The sequence below is a fragment of the Camelus dromedarius genome, chromosome 2 (assembly GCF_036321535.1).
Source record: "Camelus dromedarius isolate mCamDro1 chromosome 2, mCamDro1.pat, whole genome shotgun sequence".
Taxonomy (NCBI): Eukaryota; Metazoa; Chordata; class Mammalia; order Artiodactyla; family Camelidae; genus Camelus; species Camelus dromedarius.
This window is the reverse complement of record NC_087437.1, coordinates 5,879,189-5,901,233: the sequence shown is the minus strand read 5'-3', so window position 1 is coordinate 5,901,233 and position 22,045 is coordinate 5,879,189. Positions and strand designations below refer to the sequence as shown.

The 22,045-nt window shown below is 43.2% G+C and overlaps 1 protein-coding gene across 3 annotated transcripts in view; it reads right to left on the bottom strand.

The window, feature by feature from the left end:
- Window positions 1–4,881: 4,881 nt before the first annotated feature.
- PLCL2 (phospholipase C like 2) overlaps window positions 4,882–22,045 on the bottom strand; it is a 173,097-nt gene continuing 155,933 nt past the window's right edge. For 2 of the 3 annotated variants that reach the window (XM_064490928.1, XM_064490933.1), the window contains 2 exons: window positions 17,583–17,692; window positions 4,882–5,746 (listed from right to left, as the gene is read on the bottom strand). In XM_064490928.1, the coding sequence (XP_064346998.1) occupies window positions 5,567–5,746; window positions 17,583–17,692 (290 nt within the window). In that variant the 3' untranslated portion in view covers window positions 4,882–5,566. The remainder of the gene's footprint in view (window positions 5,747–17,582; window positions 17,693–22,045) is intronic. The other variant, XR_010382904.1, reaches the window with a different exon arrangement.

Genomic DNA, 22,045 nt, shown 5'->3' with positions numbered 1-22,045 from the left:
TATTAATCTTGTATCCTGCTACCTTGCCAAATTCTTTTGTCAGCTCTAGGAGTTTTTGTGTGGAGTGTTCGGGGTTTTCTATTTATGTAATCTTCATATAGTGACAGTTTTACCTCTTCCCTTCCAATTTGGATCCCTTTTATTTATTTTTTCTCATCTGACTGCTGTAGATAAGAATTCCAATATGATAAATAGAAAAGGTAAGAGTGGGCATCCTTGTCTTGTTCCAGATTTTAGCAGAAGGCTTTCAACTTTTCACCATTGAATATTATGTTGACTATGGTTTGTCAGAAATAGCTTTTATTATGTTGAGATGTGTTCCCTCTATACCCATTTTGAGAAGAGTTTTTATCATGAGTGGATGTTAAATTTTATCAGATGCTTTTTCTGGACCTATTGAGATGATCATGTGGTTTTTGTTCTTTCTTTTGTGGATGTGGCGTATCACATTGATTGATCTATGTATGTTGAGCCATCCTTGTGTCCCTGGGATAAGTCCACCTAAATTGTACTGTATGATCTTTTTTATATGTTGTTGGATTTGGTTTGCTAATATTTGTTCAGAACTTTTACATCTATATTTATCAAAGATATTGGCCTATAATTTTTTTCTTTTTTTTGGTAGTGTCTTTGTCTGGTTTTGGTATCAGAGTGATGGTGACCTCATAGAATGAGTTTGGGAGTGTTCCCTCCTCTTAAATCCTTTGAAAAACTTTGAGAAAAATCTGTATAAGTTCCTTTTTGTATTTTTGGTAGAATTCCCCACTGAAGGGACCTGGTCCCAGACTTTTGTTCATAGGGTAGTTTTTTTGTTTTTGCTTTGTTTTTACAGATTCCATTTCACTTCTAATGATAGATCTGTTCAAATTATGTATTTCTTCTGGATATCAGTTTTTGTAGGCTATATGTTTCTAGAGACTGGTCCATTCTTCTGGACCAGTTTGTTGGCATACAATTATTCATAGTTTTCTCCTGTGGTTTTTTTGTATTTCTGTGCTATTGGGTAATTTCTCCTCTTTCATTCTTACTTTGTTTGTGTGTTCTCTCTTTTTCATCCTGGTGAACCTGGCCAGGGGTTTGTCCATTTTATTTACTCTCTAAAAAAACCAAGCTCTTGGTTTTATTGATTTTTTTTCTACCTTTTTTTAAAAATGTTTATTTTGTTTATTTCCTCTCTGATCTTTATTATTTCTTTCCTTCTGCTGACTTTAGTTTTTGTTTGTTATTCTTTTTCTGATTCTTTTAGGTGGTAGGTTAGGTTGTTTATCTGAGACCTGTATCATTAGGGACTCCCCTCTTAGGACTGCTTTTGCTGCATCCCATAGATTTTTGTGTGGTTGTGCTTTCACTGTCATTTGTCTCAAGGTATTTTTAAATTTCCTCTTGATTTCATCATTAACCCATTGGTTTTCTTTTAGTAGCATGTTGTTTAGTCTCCATACACTGATTTTTTTTTCTTATTTGTCTCTCTGTGGTTGATTTGTAGTTTCATGCCATTTTGGTCAGAAAAGATGCTTGAAATAATTTCTATCCTCTTAAATTTGAGGCTTATTTTCTGTCTAAGTATGGGGTCTACCCTACAGAATGTTCCATGTGCACTTGAAAAGAATATATTCTGAAGAATGTGACAATGAATATATATATGTTCATGTATGACTGAAAAGTTGTGCTCTACACTGGAAATTGACAGAACATTGTAAACTGACTATAACTCAATAAAATAAAATTAAAAAAAAAAAAATATATATATATTCTGATTTTTTTTTAGATATAACATCCTGCAAAGATCAAATAAGTCCAACTGTTCTATCGTGTCATTTAGGACCTGTGTTGCCTTACTGATTTTCTGTCTGCAAGACCTGTCCACTGATGTTAGTGGGGTGTTAAAGTCTCCTACTATTACTGTATTCCCATCAGTTTCTCACTTTATGTCTCTCAGTATTGGTTTTGTGTACTTAGGTGCCCCTATACTGGGTGCATATATGTTAATGAGTGTAATATCCTCTTCTTGTATTGCTCCTTTGATCATTATATAGTGTCCTTCTTTGTCTTTCTTTATGGCCTTTGTTTAAAGTCTGTTTTGTCTGACATGAGTATTGCTACCCCTGCTTTCTTGTCATTTCCATTTGCATGAAATACCTTCTTCCATCCTCTCACTTTCAACCTATATGTGTCCTTCACCTTAACGTGGGTCTCTTTTAGGAAGCATATTGTAGGCTCTTGTTTTATTATCCAGTCTGTGATTCTCTCTTGATTGGAGCATTTAGTCCATTGACTTTTAAGATAATTATTGATAGATATGTATTGATTGCCATTTTCAACCTTGTTTTCTAGTTGATTTTGTATTTATTCTGTTTCTTTTTCCTTTTGTGGTTTGATGATTTTCTTTTGTGTTATGCTTGACTTCTCTTCTTTTTGGTTTTTGTGACTGTATAGTATGTTTTTGATTTGTAGTTACCCTGTTTGTCAAGTATGTTAACCCCTTACTGTATCTCCTTGCTTTAGACTGGGAATCATCTAAGCTCAAACACATTCTAAAAAGAAAGAAAAAATATACATCTTCTTATTCCCCTCCTCCACATTTTATGATGTTTGGTGTCCTCTTTTACATCTTCATGGTTTTTCTTTTGCTGTTCATTGTAGTTGTCGCATTTCCAACCGTGATTTTCACTTTTCTATAGATTGTTGCTTCTCTACTGTTTAGAGAAGGTCTTTCAATGTTTATTTTGGGCTATATTTAGTATTGCTGTGTTTAGTTTTTGCTTGTCCAACAAATTCTTTCTCTCTCCTTCTATTCTAAATGATAGTCTTGCTTTGTAGAGTATGCTGTGTTGCAGGTTTTTCCCTTTTAGGACTTTGAATATATCTTGCCATTCCCTTCTGGCCAGCAATTTTCTGTAAATACATCAGCTGACAGCCTTATGGGGGCTCCCTTGTAACTAACTCTGGTTTTCTCTTGCTGCCTTTAGAATCTTCTCTAACTTTTGCCGTTTTAATTATAACATGTCATGGTGTAGGTCTGTTTGGGTTCAAGTTGTTTGGGACCCTCTGTGCTTCCTGTACCTGCCTATCTGTTTCCTTCTATAAGTTTGGGAAGTTTTCAGCCATTTCTCCAAGTAATGTTTTTGTTTTTGATCTCCTTTTCTCTTTCTTCCCCTTTTGGGACCCCTATTATGCACAGATTAGCATGATTTATATTATCCCATAGGTCTCTTATATTGCTTTCATTTCTTTCCATTTGTCTTTCTGCTGTTCTGATTGGATGATTACCAGTTTTCATATGCTTCTGATGAGACATCTCCCCTAATTAGGGGGATGTAGTGTGTGTACAGGGAGACAAATGTATACATTAGTCCAGTTTACAAGACAAATGTGTGCTCTGCTGATTTGGGTCATCGTCTTAAATGAAGGGGAACCTGCTCACCGGGGCAGGATCTAGACAAACAGGAGAAACACTGTGACTCTGGGAACAACTCCTCAACAAGCGTGCCTCCTTTTTCCCATTACTTGGCTTGTTCCTTTGAAGAGACAGGTCAATGGAAGGTTGATTTGTTTATTTATATTTTTTTCTTTTAGCTCAGAAAACTGGAGCAAACCTTGGGCTGGGTCACTCCCCCTAACAGACTTTGTGACCCCAGGCTGTGCCTTTTATTGCTCTTGTCTGCGATGTCTGCATCTGGGAGAAGATGTGTCAGATGGAACCATTGATCTCACAGGCTCCTTCAGTTCTTGAGTTTGATGAGTCTAAAAGCCTGTATGAACCACAGCAAATTACATGTGCCTTGCTCTCAGAGTCATTCAAGTCACATATTAGATAATGCCTGCCATTACTATAAATGCAGCATTTTTCTTCAATTTTGTTTTATTTAAAAATTTTTTTTTTTTTTTTTAGGATTTCTGGATTTTCACTTTAAATTGAATATTGTTTACTTGCCTGCCAAGGTCAAAGATTGTTAACAATAATCTAAATTACACATTATTTTCTCAGTCTGTAAATCAACTTTTGATTTTTTTTTTCTATTTGTTTTTGGAGGAATTTTTTTTTTTTAAATCCTGTGTAGTGTTCATTTCAGACCTAAGAGCCTGAGCTACTGGCTGGTTGCTGTCTGGTGTGAGCAGGAATTACTGCACTATCATCCACGTAATGGAGAGGTTTAATTTTTTTTAACCGGAATGACACTGAGCGAAGAGCCAGTGGAAATGCACACCTTAATTTAAGCACAGTACCAGCGTGCAGATGACAAGAACTGGGCAAGGAGTTTTTTTTTTTTTTTTTTTTAAAGAATATTTAGGTGTCTGGGTAGAAATAAATTTAATATATGAGCCTGAGCATCTCCCTAACTGTGAGGAAATCAGTTATGAGACCCCAATTTGGAGATTCCACATAGTTACGTGGCTCACTTACCTGAATCCCGGATAAGAAAACAGACACATCAAAAAGCAGTTTTTGAAGATTTAGATCACTTTTCCTCTCCCCAAATTGGAGTGCAGTTTGGTTTGGGAGAAGCAGTTAATTAGGCAGCAGTGTCCAGGATCTTTGCAAAAATCGCACGAAGTATCATTGATTTGGAAAATAAAATCTTGGACTAAAGACTCAGCGGGCAGGGGAGAGCTGCCCGCACCTGCACCTGTTGTCTGCTGACTGTCGGCACCGCTTCAAAGCACACGTCACTCCGGTGAGACCCGGGACGCTGGGAGATGTGTGGGTTTGCTTGGCAGAAAGCTGCCAGTGTGTCAAGTCGTGGCCACTGGACTGAAAGCAAAATGCACCTTATCTTTGATAGCTGTTCACCAGGTCATCAGCTGCTCTTCAGAACAGAACATCGTGGACCATAAGTTTTAAAAACTGAACATTCATTAAATGCACGCACCGCTATTGGAGAAATATCATAAAACATCTTTTTAATGTGAACACTACTCCGTACAATGAAAAACTATGTACAGTGTGTTGCTTCCAGGTTGGCTACTTGGACATCATCTGTGTACCCGGCACGTGACTCCGGCTGGGAGCTCCCGTCTGGCTGCGGTGCCCCCGCCTCCCCTGGCAGCTCCCCAAGTTCACGGAGGCTGTACAGTCACGCTTCCCTTAGTAACCGTGGCTCAGCAGGCTTGCCACCCCAGTCACCTACGACCCAGAGATCCCGGCAGTCATACAAAAGTAGAACTCACAGAGTAGGCTTTTCCCCAATAAATACTCATTAGACAGTACAATCCATTTCCATCTTAAGACATTGTTTTCAGTTAGGAAAACGTTTGCTTCTCAATGGAACTAGAGTGACTAGTAGAGAGACAGTGTGCGGTTCACACTGCAACTGAGTTAGGATGTCTTTGTGTACAAATATAGCATATCTGGGCCAGGAATATAATTTCTAGTTGAAGAGTTTATTAGGCTTCACACGCAGGGCTGCTAAATACATTCACAGTTTTCACAGACTGTCATCGGCTGTTCCAGTTGTACTGTAAAATCTCCAATATTATTTTCATTCGTGAGTGCAAAGCAAGTGTCCCACTTGGCTACGATTGGTCCTGGAGTGATCAGCTCTGAAACGATTTCAAGAAAGTTCCCTCATTCTCCAGTTTCGTCATTTGCCTTCTCAGGTATGACTTCCAGGCTCCGGCGCGGCTTGTGAACGTCGGCGTTTTCTGTGCCGGGTTTATTCAGCCCACAGGAAACAGCAGCATAGTGGATTTGTTTCAGGTTCTCCAAGGTCTCATTCTTGGCGTATTTCAGAAGATCCGCCTGTCCCTGCAACGAAACACGCAGTTAGACAACGCTCGCTAAGCCAAGCCTGGCCGGTCCAGTTTGACCACAGAGATCTTCCACTGAAATAGAAATATTTTGGTTCCACAAAAGGGCATATTCGTTTCTTAGTGGCGCTACATCCAAATAGGTCCATTTTTAATTAAAAAACAAGCCTGCTTTCCCAGTTTTCCACACCATACTCTGAGTGTGTTGCATTTTCAGTCCTTTCCATTTATGCATCAGCAGAGAGTCCTGTGTGTTGACTGTTCCCATCTGCCCTGGTTAGAGTGACATCTTTCCCTAATTGTGCGGCCAGTCTTGCATTTTTCCTTTTAAGATTTTTTTTTTTGCTTTAACTTTTTATTCTGAAATAAGTATAAATGCACAGAAGGATGCAAATATGGTACAGAGAGGTCTTGTGTACACTGTCCTAAATTTCTGCCACTGGTTCCATCTTATGTAAGTTTAGTACAACACCCAGAACCAGGGAGCTGACACGGTACAGGTTTATGTCATTTCACCCAGTGGGTAGATTCCCGTAGCCGCCAGTGCAGTCAACACAGGGAGCTAACTTATCACCACAAATACAATCTATCGCCTTCTATTATGACTCTGCACACCCCACCCCCACCCCCCTGCCGTCCCCAACCCTGACAAGCCGCTCTCAAGTTCTGCATTTAAAGCAGGCGCTGACAGTCACAGGCACACAGCAGATCCTCACCGAGTTCTAGTTAAGAGAAGGGATGGAAGAAAGCATTCTCTACTTTGAATAAACCCTCTTAGCCAAATTTTAACTTCTTTTCTAGGGTGTGACCATCAATTTGACATACGTGCAGCCTAACATGCATACAGGTCAGAAAACGGGGGGGTAAACTGAAACACAGTCACTGGGAGCCTGGACTGGGAGCTGCCGGCCAAGGCAGTCTGTCAACCTCATCACTCGACAGTTTGCCCAGAGAATTATTTTGCTGGGTTACGGGTGGCGGTGGGGGCTGTCTTGTGCATCCTAGTAGCATGCCTGGCCTTGACCCACCAAAGACCCCCTCAGTGTGACAACCACAATGTCTGCAGACACTGCCCAATGTCCCCTGGGGGGTAAAGCTGCCCGTGCATCAGCAAGGATTCCAAGAGGCCCAACAGAAGGGATGTGAAGCCCCGCTGGTCCAAGTCCCAGCACTGCTCTCTTGTTCTTCGCTCCTTCCTCCCTCCCTGTGTCTGAGCTGCTTCCTCCCCCGGTTCTTTCTCCTTCACGGTCACCCTCCTCCTTCCTGGCTCACTATTCTGTTCATGCTCTTGGGCTCTGATTTATTCTGTTACTGTCTTTATGGTGCTCTGTCAGACATGGTTTGCCTTTGGGTTTGACTTTTCTTTGCCGTACCTCCATGCTTGGTACTCTCCCTTCTTTCTCCCTCTTTTTTTTTTTTTTTTTTTTTGAACTGCCTTGCAGTGTGCACACCCTTTTAAGTGCTCCTGCACAGTTAAAACTGGGCCAGCTGCGGAGGGTGACAGGGGAGGACTTACCTCGGCAGCAACTGGACTACAAGCAAATCCCAGCTGCGCGGGAGACCAAACTGCAACGCGGTCCTGTGCCACATGAGGTTGGAAAGCACCCATGGCATGCTTTGCTGTTTCCCACTTAAGGTACATGATTTCCCCGCTTTACAGACGCCTTTCATGAGAGACGACACATGGTTCCATTGCATTGTTTAACTGGAAAGAGCTGCATCTGCATTCATTCTTCACTGAACTCATACGCTGGAATTTTACAAGCTGTGAGGTCTTTCTGCGTAAGTATTAGCATTACTGGGCCAAGAGTCTAATTTCTTGTTAAAGAATTTGCCCTCACATGCAAAGCTGCTATATACATTTATGATTAAGATATTTTAACTAGATATTTGTGCTTTAACATTTCAAATATTATTATTACTTAATAAGCTGTATTTTTTTTTTTTTTTTTTAGAATAGCTTTGGGTTCACAGCAAAACTGAGCTGGAAATGCAGAGGGTTCCCACATTCCCCCTATCCCCACCCAGGCACAAGCTCCTCCACTACTGACATCTTACCCCACAGTATACGTTTGTCACCACTGATGGATCTACAGCGACACATCGTTACCACCCAAAGTCCCTGGTTCACATTCGGGCTCAGTCTTGGTGTTGTATATGCTATAGGTTTTGACGGATGTATAAGGATGCGCGTCCACCATTAGCTGCAGTATCAGATGGACTGGTCCACGGCCCCAAGCATCTTCTGTGCCCACCTCTTCCCCCCTCCCTCCCCGCTAACCTCTGGCAACAACTCATCTTTTTATTGGCTCAGTAGCTTTGCCTCTCCCAGGATGTCATACAGCCGGGATCGGACAACATACAACAAGAAGCCTTTTCCAACTGGCTTCTTTCACTTAGTGGTATTCATTTAACTTTCCTCCAGGGCTTTTGTGTCTTACGAGCTCTTTTTTTTTTTTTTTCCCTATTGAAGTCTAGTTGATTTACAATGTTGTGTTTCAGGTATATAGCACAATGCTTCAGTTATACACACACACACATACACACTGTTATATATATATGTTCTTTTTCATATCCTTTTCCATTATGGTTTGTTACAGGATATTGACTATAGTTCCCTGTGCTCTACAGTAGGATCTTTTTTTTAAAAACCTGTTCTATACATAGTTGTGTGTATCTGCTAATCCCAAACTCCTAATTTCTCTCTCCCCTCCACCACCCTGGTAACCATACGTTTTCTGTCTGTGAGTCTGTTTCTGTTTTGAAAATAAGTTCATTTGTGTCATTTGTAAAGATTCCATACATAAGTGATAGTTCTTTTTTTTTTTTCTTTTTGGCTTACTTCATTTAGTATGACAATCTCCAGATCCACCATGTTGCTACAAATGGCATTGTTTTCTCCTTTTAAGATTGAGTAGTATTCCATTATGTATGTGTGTGTGTATGTATACATACACACAACTTCTTTATCCAGTTACCTGTGGATGGACATTTAGGTTGCTTCCATGTCTTGCCTATTGTATATGTGCCCAGGAGTGGGACTGCTGGATCATATGGTAAGTCTAGTTTCAGGTTTTTAAGGAATCTCCATACTGTTTTCCACAGTGGCTACACCAAACTGCATTCCCACCAGCAGTGTAGGAGGGTTCCCTTTTCTCCCCACCCTCTCCAGCATTTATCGTTTGTGGACTTTTGAATGATGGGCATTCTGACTGGTGTGAGGTGATACCTCATTGTAGTTTTGATTTGCATTTCTCTGATAATTAGCGATATTGAGCATTTTTTCATGTGCCTTTTGACATTTATATGTCTTCACTGGAGAACTGCTTGATTGGGTTGTTTGTTTTTTTGTTATTAAGTTGTATGAGCTGTTTTTATATTCTGGGAATTAGCCCTTGTCAGTTGCATTGTTTGCAAATATTTTCTCCCATTCTGTAGGTTGTCTTTTCCTTTTGTTTATGGTTTCCTTTGCTGTGCAAAAGCTGGGGGGCGGGTGGGGGAAGGAGAGGACAGCCGGAAAGGAAGGAAGGACCCACCCAGTAACCACATGCAAAGCCCAGCTCGGCGCCCTCCTGCGGTCAGCTGGAATAGTGCAGGTCAAGCATCGCTAACACCGCTGGAGAACATGCTAACACACCTCCTGAGCCCATTAACCCTGGGAAATCTAAACTGAAATAATGTCAACTATCAGCCATCTTCTCCAGAATACTTAAGGGAGCATTCATTGGAGATGGTATGGAATGCAATGAATGATAGATGCAAACTTTGTACAAAATAGGACTGTTAAGTATTTTTGAGCAAATTTGCTGTAAAACCAAGTATGGAAGGAAATGTAGAAAGTCAACACAACCCTCGGGGGAGGGACCAGAAGCCGCCTCATCCTGAGTCAGGGAGGTTGGGGGAGATGCAACAGTCCCCACATATGGACAGGGATGAAGGGGAGGGGATGGGGCCAGTCTGCGCCACTGCCGGCAGCCGTGAGGGGCTGCAGACTGTGACAGAACATGAGACAAGCACCTGGCAGGAAAGCAGGCTGGCCTGCGGTGTCTCCCACCCCTCTGAAGGGAAACCGCTTCGTCCACAGCGTCTGCTCCTGTGAACACGGCCACCAGGGACGCCTTCCATCCCCATCCAGGCACACTTTCCCTGCCCTTGAACCTGGACTGGCCTCGATGTGCTTTGATCACCTGGAGGAGGTGAGGCCATGACCTTGCGAAGCCTTACTTTCTAGGGTCCCAGCAGCCCCACGGAGAAGCTGGCGCTGGACTTACCGGCGGTGAGCCCCACGGGGAGAGAAACCAGCCCTTCCCGCTGCCCAGAGGAGCAGCCGGTCCCAGGAGGGAAGCCTTCCTGGTGCTCCAGGCCCAGCCCTGTGAGTGGCTGGAGCAACGGCACCCTGAGGAATGAGCCACCAGCTGTGGTGTGGTCTGTCCCCCAGCAACAGATGATGACGCAGCCCAGAGGGGGCTGTGTTTGTGTGGGGTGACAGGCCCTTCCTGGATGCCATGGGCTGAAGCCAGGAGGGACCCCAACCCACAGAGGCTGGACACCAGAGAGGCTCAGAGCTTGCGGGTGGGTGGGCTGGGGCTGCAGGGACAGGCTGAGCCCCCCGGAGTTCCTCTCCTTAGAATGCGGACTAGGAGATACAAATAGTCCTGGAAAGAAGACCTTCGAAGGTACAGTCCGGGCTAGGCCAAGACAAGAGCAACTTATACAGCGTCAGAAGCTCCAGTTTCCCTGAGATACCGTCCCCCTCACGACGCCCGGGGTAGGCCGTGTCTTCTCCTCTGAGTTGAGTTTCTGCTCCTCACCAAAAATAGAGCCTGTAACAGTTACCACAGGACCCTCCGTTTTAGGAACGGCCCTACGTAGAAACCGTGTAAGTGATTAGCACCGGGAGGACAATGGCACCGAACATTTGGATGAACCCGGTGGGTTCAAATCACACGACAGAATTTCCTTTCCATGTTCCTCGTGAAATGAGCAAAAAGGAAAATGGGCTCTCTCACACACACGTGAGCAGCAGCCACACAAAGAAAGGAACATAATTTAATGAAACTCACAGAACTCACACTGGCAATTCATAAAAACTCTTACTAGTCACCCAACCTGGAGAGAGAAACTGAGTGTCTTTTGAGTTTTATTTCTGAGTGATGGAGAAGAGGGGACAGGAAAGTTAGGAATGAGGCAGATACAACTGGATAGAACACAGCACACACAGTAAGTGATGGCTGTGCAGAGCAAGGCGGTGGGCCGCGGGAGAAGGGCTGCGGATCCGAGGCCCAGCCCGTCACGTGGAGAGCCTCCAGGCTGCAGCGTGGGGAGGGTGGAGCCCAGACAGGGCCCCACAGTCCTGTGCAGCTGGGGACACAGCCTGGAGCTCAGGGAGGCCCAGCAGGTGCGAGGTGGGAGGCAGGGTGGGGGAGGGAGGGAGCCCTAAAACGGCCACTGTAAACATCATACATGTTCTAGAAGGTACAGGATGTCATGAGCACAAAGCGGAGAAGCGGGGAAATTCAAAATGAAAACCCCACCGCCTAGGATTAATGTCGGATTAGATGCTGTAGAAGAGACAGCAATATTGCTCTAAGATGTAGCAATAGAAATTATTAAAGAAAACAGAAAAAAAGGCCTAAAAACAAATGAGCAGTGTGCATCTGCGACTTGCAGGATAGTATCAAGCATGCATGTGTATAAATGGACTTACAGAAGAAGAGAGAAGGGGTAAAACGGAAAAAAATTTAAAGACACAATGGCTGAAAAATCCCCAAATTGGATGAAAACTACAAACCCATATCTAGAAAAATCTCAAGAAAAAAAACCCCTCTAAGCTAAGCAGAAGAAACATAAAGAAAACCACACTAAAGCCCCTCATAATCTTTTTTTAAAAACCTAAAAACAAAAAACCCAAAACAGAAAAGATGCTCAACCTCTATACGCTTACTAGGCTGGCTACACCGACAAGAGCAAACGTTGCCACGGGTGTGGAGTGACTGGACCGCTCACAGCACTGCCGGGGGATACAAAATGCAACAGTTCGTAAAGCAGTTGGCAATTTCTTATGAGGTCTGACACTCACTCACCATATGACCCAGCAAGTCTACTCATAGGTATTGACCCAAGAAAAAAAAAAATGCGTGTCCACACAAAGACGGGTAGGTGAATGTTCATCGCAGCTTCACTCCTAATAGCTAAAAACTGGGAACAACCCAAATGTGTTAAGCAGTGAATGTACGAACAGAGGGTGGTTCAAGCTCACTGAAACATACATCAGCTTGGCTGATGCTCAGGAGAGTCCTGCGGAACGCACTCCACTCCATGAATCCACGTACAAGGCTTTTCTGAGACGGGTAAAACTGCAGAGGCAAAGCAAGGTGGGGGTGGTTTACTCCAAAGGGACATAAGGGAGTTTCTAGGGGTGATGGAAGTTCTCTGTCAGTCAGTGCTGTGGGGATGGCACGACTGTATACAGTTGTCAGAATTCCTTGAATGGCACTGTTAAAATTGGTGAATTTTATTTTATGCAAATGATACCTCAATAAAGCTGATCCAAAAAAAAAAGAATGGTGCTGTTTGACTAATAGTTGTGAGGTCTTGAGGGCTGGCCTATGAATTAAAGAAGCTCTCAGAAGCCCGTGGGGGTGGACTTCACCCCACCTCCCCAATTATGCAGCAGAAAGTCTAGAACAGGATGGTTACAAACTCTGAGAAAGCTGGGCCCAAGTGTCCAGACAAAGGCTGTCTATGACCCCAGCTGAGATTTCTCTTGTTTCTCTGCCACACCCTCTGTCTGCAGAAAAGCATGGGTGATGTCTGGGACTGGCGGTGACAGTGAACCAATTTAAATATTGAACTTACAGCAAGCAACGTGGGAATTACAGTCCTGTGACGAGCTGGGGATATTTAAACCCAGACGATGGAAAACTAACCATATGCCTAACTCCCCATCCAGAAATATTAGTGCAAATATTTTCATCTTTCACAGCAGAGGGTCAACCCAACAAAACTTACAATTGAAATGCGTAGCTTTCAGAGAACCCAACAAAATGACTCCAATTAATATTTTTCAGAATCTCTTTAACTCAAGAGGGATTTTCTAGGAAATAAATATCCCTTAAAATAAAAATTGGTCAGCAATTAATTTAGTTTCTTTATGGTTTGCTTTTTTCCTGTTAAGTAAAGTGAAAGTTAGTACTTTAAAAAAATTAAATAGAGCACTTACAGTAGGATTCTATCTACTAATATACCTCATTTCACAAGACACTAGTGCCTGTGAGACATACCATTCTATATACCACTAAGGAAGAAAATCACTGCCAGTTTAAGTAGGACACGATGCAAAGATGCCATGGATTAACAGATACACACGAATATCAAAGATGTGAAAAGTATGACTCAGAATCAATAAAATGTATTTCCATCCACCCACATGCATATGAAAAGGTTCCTGGAATAAAGTCACTTACATTTAATAATTATTTATCAGAGGGAGGATCAGAGGTCGTTTTAAAACTTACCTTTTCTACATTAAAAAAAAAGTTCTTCATAATGAAGCTGGAGGCATAATCCCTCTCAGACTTGAGACAATACTACAGAGCTACAGCAAAACAGTGTGGTATTGGCATAAAAACGGACACATGGATCAATGGAACAGACTAGAGAGCCCAGAAATAAACCCACACACCCATGGTCAATTAATCTTTGACAAAGGAGGCAAGAATATACAATGGAGAAAAGACAGTCTCTCCAGCAAGTGGTGTTGGGAAAACTGGGCAGCTACATGTAAATAAAGTTAGAACACTCCCTCACACCACACACAAAAATAAACTCAAAATGGCTTAAAGACTTAAATATAAGACAGGACACCATACACCTCCTAGAAGAGAACACAGGCAAAACATTCTCTAATATAAATAGTAGCAAACTTTTCCTAGGTCAGTCTCCCAAGGCAACAGAAATAAAAGCAAAAATAAACATGTAAGACCTAATTAAACATAAGCTTTTGTATAGCTAAGGAAACCATAAACAAAAATGAAAACACACCCAATGAAATGAGAGAACTATATTTGCAAATGATGCAACTGACAAAGGCATAATTTCCAGAATATATGAACAGCTCATACAACTTAATAACAAACAAGAAACCCAAGCAAAAACAGGCAGAAGACCCAGACATTTCTCCAAAGAAGACATACAGGTGGCCAATAGGCACATGAAAAAATGTTTAATATCCCTCATTAGCAGAGAAATGTACAATGAGGTATCACCTCATACCAGTCAGAATGGCCATCATTCAAAAGTCTACAAATAATAAAATGCTAGAGAGGGTATAGAAAAGGGAACCCTCCTACACTGCTGGTGGGAATGCAGATTTGTGCAGCCACCATGGAGAACAGTATGGAGGTTCCTTAAAAAGCTACAAATAGACTTACCATATGATCCATCAATATCTAGAGGGAACGCTAATTTGAAAAGACACACACCCCAATGTTCATAGCAACACTGTTTACAGTAGCCAAGACATGGAACCAACCTAAATGCCCATCAACAGATGACTGGATAAAAAAGTTGTGGTATATATATGCAATGGAATACTACTCAGCCATCAAAAAGAGTGAAATAATGCCATTTGCAGCAACATGGATGGACCTAGAGATTATCATACTAAATGAAGTAAGTCAGAGAAAGAAATAAAAATACCATATGATATCATTTGTATGTGGAGTCCAAAAAATGACACAAATGAACTTATTTACAAAACAGAAACAGACTCACAGAGAACAAACTTATGGTTACCAGTTGGGGAGGAGAGGGGGGAGATATAAATTAGGAGTTTGGGATTAATTACAAATTAGTATATACATAAAATAGATAAACAACAAGGTCCTACTGTAGAATATGAAAAAGAATATATACATGTATAACTGAGTCACTATGCTGTACACCAGAAAATAACACAACACTGCAAATTAACTATACTTCACTAAAATAGTTCTTTGTAATGAAGATGTATTTACAAAAATAAATGGTTTTTATTCAAAGAAAAAATAACTGGAAATAAATACGCAAAAATATTAACAGTGGGTGGTTCTGGGTGTGGTGATAGAGGATGATATTTCTCCTTGGTTCACTGCTGCATTTTAAAGCAATTCTTAAAACTGGAAAAACTAAAACTGGGCTGGACATGCTTGGACGAAAGGGGTTTCTGGCGGGCTGCCTGCTCTGCAGGTGACAACGGGTCATCCATCTGCCTGGACAGTCCCTCTTCTGACAGTAAATCCTATGTCCCATGCCTCCTTCGTTATTCAAATGAGTGGGGTGATGCACAGGGAAAGGTACTTCTGATTCGATTCCAGGGCAGTGGTACTTGGTTTTTTTTAGGGTCCCTCAGAATCCATAACAGGCAGATTCCTGTGTCCATCCCCAAGAGTCTGACCCCAAAGGTCTGGGGTGGGGCTCAGGAGGCCCCGTTTTAAGCGCCCAGATAATCCCTGTGTCTGGCCTCAGCTTCAGGGCCCCCTCAGCACAACCTCCTGTCTGCTCTCCACATCCAGCATCACCTGGAGCCTTCCCCGAGCCTCCCTGCCATCATGAGGCACCTGCTGCCCACCGCACACCACACGGGGCCCTGGAGGGCCGACCCTCTCCGAGCTTGGCGAAAAGGACAAGTGGCGAGGGGGACTCACGGGACTCCATCCCCTCCGGCCGGGAAAGGCGGGGAGCTCAACTCTGACCCGCGTTCCTGGCCGGGACTCCGTGGGCGTGGATTCTTCCCTAGAAAGTTTAAGTCTGTGAAATGTGCAGCAGTGAGAAAAGCCCTTCCCTCGCACAGCAGAGACACACCCCTCTCTCCAGCTCTTCCGCTCGTCGCCTGGGCTGCCCCAGACTCCAGCACCGCCCGCAGCAAACACCGTCCTAGGCGCCTGACAAAGATCTGTCACCCTGTTCAGTGCGTCTGTTCCCATGTGAACATAAGTCTGAGGTGTTAATTCTCTCTCCCCGACATAATGCAAAAGAAAATTCATTTCCTCGGTGTAGCTGTTTGGTTTAGTTTTGTTCTTTCTAAATTTCTACTTCACGTCAGCTGTTTTTCATTAATATGTGGGCCATTTCTGGTGGCTCTTGGCCCAGGGCTTCTCAAACTTTAATGTGCATAAGAATCCCCCAGGATCTTATTAAAACGCAGATTCTGACTCAGCAGGCCTTGGTGGGGTGCGGGAGTCTGCATTTTGAACAAGCTCCCAGGTGACGCCCAGGCTGCTGGATCCTGGGCTGGAACGAACAGCATGGATGGCTGACGGATGAAAGGATGCTCCTTCAGCCTGTTTTTGCCCATAATAAAATAAAAGCCAAATGGGCATCCGTTCCTACCACAGGGCCATAAATTGCTGTGTTCTTTTTTTCCTGAGGTTTGCAGGAAATTTGTAGCGTACCCCCCACCTCTGGTTGACAGGGAGTCAGCAAGTAGGAAAGTCAAATTCCTCTTCATTGTCAATTTTTGCATCTGCTGTTTACTGAACTGCAAATGATCAGTTACATACTAAGCAGAAGATCTAGCAATTTAAAAACAGTCACCAGGTGCTGGGTTCAATCCCCAGTGCCTCCAATCAATCAATCAATCAATCAATCAATCAATCAATCCTAATTGCCTCCCCCCACCAAAAAATTTTAAAAATGATTTTAATTATAAAACTGAGTAGGGGCTTAATACGAGGCAATGCAAGCTGGCTAGCTCTGGAAGGGTGACTTTTTATTTAATTAAACCAGAAAACTGCTGTCAGCTGCAGGATGGATCTTTTGCCTTGAAGGGGAACAGAGAAACTCAAAGAGGCAGCTGTGGTAACGTCCTCACAGTTTTGAATTCAACCGAGCAGAAAGTTTGGAGGGTGGACCAGAGAGTCATTTTACATTTAGCTGTCCAAGGTCTAGAGTGAAATAATGTTTCTGTGTTATTATTATTCAAGGTCCCAAACACTGACAAAGAAAAGTAAAGACCATTGAGACAAAACTCACAAAAGTTCCGAGGCACAGACACAATGTTGTTTTACAAATCATGTCATGTTATATAACCACACAGAGAAAAGCCAGGAGACTGCAGAGCAAAAGACTGCTGGACGGTAGGGCCACGTTTACCTCTGGTTGTGCTTTTCTGACATTTTCTACAACGAAAATACAATACTTTTACAATGAAAGTAATAAAACTCAATTCTTTTAAAATGGTCATGCTGAGACAGAAAGACAGAAGGAAAGGAGGGAAGGACAAACAGACTGGAAAGGAAAAGAAGGAAAGAAGCGAACAAGCGGATGTAGATGGTTATCCCCTTGAAGGAAAATTCCTTTCAAATGGCAATTCCTTTATCCATTTCTCCGGATTATGCCCCCCTCAATTCTTTCCTTTTTTCCCCCTGGGATCACATCGACATTAGGCTGCGATTATACTTTAAAGTGCTGCATGAAATCTGAGTGACCAGCATGTTCAAATTCCCAGGCATCCATCTGTAGTCAGCGTTCTCGATTTCACACAAAGCAGCTGCACTGACGAACCCGACAGGGCTTTGAGGAGGAAATGCAAGGCCCTCTCCCTTCTCGGCAGAATCCACAGCGTGCGGACCGCTCGAGTCCCCAAGTCCCCCCCCCCCCCCCCCCCCCGCCGTGAGCCGCACTGCCCAGCTACCGTGCCCGCAGACGCACCCCGCCCCCGACCCCTGCAGAGAGCAGACCTCTCCCTGGACCTCGGTGACCACGCCCTTGAGCGGCTGATAACGTGCCACTAGGGAACAGTCCCGCTGACGGGACGAAACCTGCTGGAAACAAACAGCGTTGGCGCACCGTACCTTTAGGATGGTGATGTTCCAGGTAAAGCTCTCCACGGCCTTCTGCAGCTTGCGCTCCTTCAGCCCCTCCTTGGCGCCTATGCTGTGCAGGTGCTCGTGGAATTCCATGGCTGAAAGGAACGAGAAGACGCAGGCTGTTACTGCCCGTCTGATCTGTGGGAATGACCGGCGATATTCATTCTCCTCGGCGTAGTGAAAAAGATTCCCCTCCCCACTGGGAACCCATGAAGTGCCTACTGAAGACCGTAGCAGTGGGGCGGGTGTGTGGCTCAGAGGTAGAGCGCGTGCTTAGCGCACAAGGTCCTGGGTTCAATCCCCAGCACCTCCATTAAAAATAATAAATGAATTTTAAAAAGATAATCACATCCCCCCCTAAAAAATGTTAAAAATAAACAAACACATGGTAGAATTTTTAAAAAATTAAAAAATGAAAAGGAATGTAGCAATGGGGGAAACACGGACAATTCACGGCATCAGCAAGGCGGGAGGATCTTAGAGGGGGCGACCGATCCTCGTGCTTCTGAAGGGCAGTCAGGGCACGTGTGATTGTTCTGTTTTATTTTAGAGATGAGGCAACTGAGGCCCAGCAAGGTTCAGAGATTGAGGCTGTGGACGGAGCAGGAGGAAGAGCTGGACCAGAACCCAGGTCTCGGGAACCTCAGAGGTGCATTGCAGCTCTGCTGAGGACGTGGTGTTGGCCACTGGGGATGAAAAGAGTGCAAAGTGATGTGTTTCCTGTCCCCGCAAGAGTCGGTCTGAGGGCAGATCCCTAAGCCTACTGTAGGGGGGAGGGGAGGGGAAAAGCCCAAGAGCCTAACTCTGCTTCTGTGACTCTTCACCAGAACTGAACGTCATCAGCGAACGCTCCCCACTGTCATTCGAAGTAGTCTCAGCGCAGAGTGGGGTGACAGACCTTTACCTGTTTGACACTACAACTCATGGGTTTTTTACATATTCATCTGCAGTTAATTATTCCATCTCTGGCCAATGGGAGCCCTTCAGACTGGTTCCTATGTCCTTTTGAAATCACCGGTTGGCCTCTGATACTTCCCTTGCTTCCTGACACATGACATTCTAGACTCGCCAGCACACTTCTCATCCCAGATCTGGGACGGGGCATTTCCCCAAGGGCCTCTGGATGTTTAAAGTGGGGATGGTGTTTAAAGGCCACAATCTGGGGGCTGGGGGTGCTCATTGTTACTGAGTTTTCATGGATTTTTAGGTCTTTTTATTGAACAGATCTTGGGTACATAGATATATTTTTTTTTTAAGGGAAGAATAAGATCTTGGTAATACTTCAAATTTAAGCATACAAGATTTTTACATAATTTTTAAAAATTACGCTTATTTCTTTTCTCAGACAGAAAATCATTCTTAACCACATCCACATAACTAATAGTAAAACGCTAAATACACTTAAACTCTGCAACTCGTTTGTTTTTTTTTTTTGTCCTTAGTGTATATCTCACTGAGAATGTACAGTAAAAATATTGTGTTCTACAGTCAGAATAATTTTTTTTTTTACATAGTTCTGTCACTAACAAAGTACAATTCGGTTCATGTGTTTCCTTCTTTTTTTTTTTTTTTTTTTCTTTTTTGGATGTACTTTGTCTTATGAATCCAAAGTCAAACTACATATCAGGGTGTGTTCAGGTAAGTCTGACTTTCTTCCTGGTCTCCTCTGCCCTCATCCCTCCCTCCCCTTATACATTTTTATTAGTTCCTAATTTCTCTTATGGCCTGGTTTCTCCTTGAAAATCCAAGTACATGTGTCTCTGTGTTCACAGTCCTCCATTTCTCGCACAGAAGCAGCACACTGCAGACCTGCCTCGTGTCACACATGTGGTTGTCACGCCGTCCAGTGTATGGACCTCGTCCTCACCCTCTGTCTGTCTAACAGCTGCACAGACCCCAGCGTGTGGGTGGGCTGGCGCTTGCTAACCAGTCCCCTGATGGACCAATGGACATGGCTTCAAATCCTTGGCCATTACAAACAACGTGGAGCAGCTGTAATTCTCACATTTCCTGTGTACTTTCATACGTCTACTGTTCAGCTGGGCATCCGGATTTCTGACTCTCCTTCTATGCAACCTTTCCGAAGCAGCTCCTCACACAGTGACTGACAGCATCTTTATTCCTGAGTGTCTTTCAACAGAGAGCAGGGACTGCCACACACACGATAAATACAGTAACCTGCTGGTTTAGTGTGTCTTCCAATTTTTTTTCCCTCCTGAAAGAAACTATGGTCCTAATTCCTGTCATGCTAATAAGGCTTAAGAACCTCACTGGTTTCAAAAAAAAAAAACAACCCAGTAAAATTCATTATGTTGTCTAGGGAACCACCACATTGACCACCCTCCTCTTCCAAAAGCTCTCTTTTGCCAACACCCCAGCTTGGTTCACTAAACACCCTCCCCGACGCTGCTGGTGACCTGGCTCTCCCAGGGGGCCACACCCCCACATCTAGTTCAGATTTTTACTAGATGTGCTTGGCTTAATACACCAAAAAAAGAAAAAAGAAAAATAATAACCATGAGTTGGTAGTGATGATGTTCTAAAACCCAGGATTTCTGTTAGAGTAAAACACACAGACACACATACGTGTGCACACACACACAGTACACACACACACACACACACTTTGTCCCCTGGTCAGGTCTGAGAGACTCCCTGGCGTGTACCTTGCTGATTCAGACCCACTTCCTAGAACATGACCAGGTGAAGCCTGATGGGCTGGCTTTTCAGCATGATCTGGATTTCAGGACATGAGTTATTAATATTCATAACGTTTCTATTTCTGATAGTCAAGAAGCACTAGTCTTATAAGAGTTTTGGCAGATGGAATTCAGGACTGGAACAGGGGAAAGAGGAGAGACACAGGAGAGGCGGAGGAGGGGTGACTCTCTGTAACGAGGTCCACACCTGTATGGTGACCAAGGTGCACAGGAAAAGCATCTGGGAAGGGAAACAGAAGCGACACTCACACGGGACTACACAGGACAACTGCCTGACCAGAGGCGGGCTATTTAAGATGCTTTCTTGTTGCAGATTTCAAAACTGGCACGGAGGTGGAATATCACAAAACTGGGGGATTTTTCAACTGCCCAAATGTCTGCGTGGAAGCCCTGCTGCTCTGGAGGCAGATGGTTCGTCCTGCCCTGCTGAGCATCCGATCACCACAAAGGCAGCGAGGCAAGGACCAGGCCCGCCACGTCGTGCTTCACTCCAGCCGACAAGAAAGAATTTCAGGTAACAAAGCATGGGACTGCGGAAGGAGGGCGGAGATGCTGAGCTTGGAGAAGCAGCAACCCCAGATTTTAAGAAAGCAGCTTTTAGAAAGTTCAGAAGGACACGGGGCCAGAGGCAGCAACAAAATAAGCTGCCCCGAAAAGGACTGAGAACCCAAGGACGAAACACAGTCAAGATAATAAAAAATGCTATTGATGAGGATGAAACGAGGAAACATTGAAAGAAACAGGTATGGCTGTCTAAAGAGCTCATGTTTTACATGTCTGCTAAAAAGGGGCAAACCCCCTTCTCTTCCCCCTCTTAAAGTATCTGTAATTCAATAAAAGTCCACAGGGAAGTGAAAAATGTGTTATTAATGAAGTTCTTTAAAAATGGGCACAAACTCTCCTGCACTGTTGGTGGGAATGTAGTTTGGTGCAGCCACTATGGAAAACAGTATAGAGATTCCTTAAAAAACTAAAAATAGACTTACCCTATGATCCAGCAATCCCACTCCTGGGCATATATCCTGGAGAAAACTCTAATTTGAAAAGACACATGCACCCCAATGTTCACAGCAGCACTATTTACAGTAGCTGAGACATGGAAACAGCCTAAATGTCCATTGACAGATGGCTGGATAAAGAAGATGTGGTGTATTTATACAATAGAATACTACTCAGCCACAAAAAATGAATGAAATAATGCCATTTGCAGCAATAGGGATGGACCTGGAGAATGTTATATTAAGTGAAGTAAGCCCGAAAGAGAAAGAAAAATAACATAATATCACTTATATGTGGAATCTAAAAAAAAAAAGACACAAATGAACTTACTTACAAAACAGAAACATACTCACAGACATAGAAAACAAACTTACGGTTACCACAGGGGAAATGGGGTGGGAAGGGATAAATTGGGAATTTGAGAGTTGTAGATACTAACTACTGTATATAAAATAGATTTTAAAAAAAAGGTCCTACTTTTTTTTATAATGTGTACAGCACAGGGAGCTATATTCATTATCTTGTAGTAACCTATAATGAAAAAGAATATAAAAAGGAACATATGTATAGATATGTATTACTGAAACATTATGCTGTGCACCAGAAATTGACACATTGTAAACTGACTACCTTAAAAAAAAAAAAGGGCACAAAAAGGTGATAAGTTGAAAATGAAAGTTACATTAAAAACATAAAACCCCAGATTTTAAAAAGTGAACAAGACTGTTA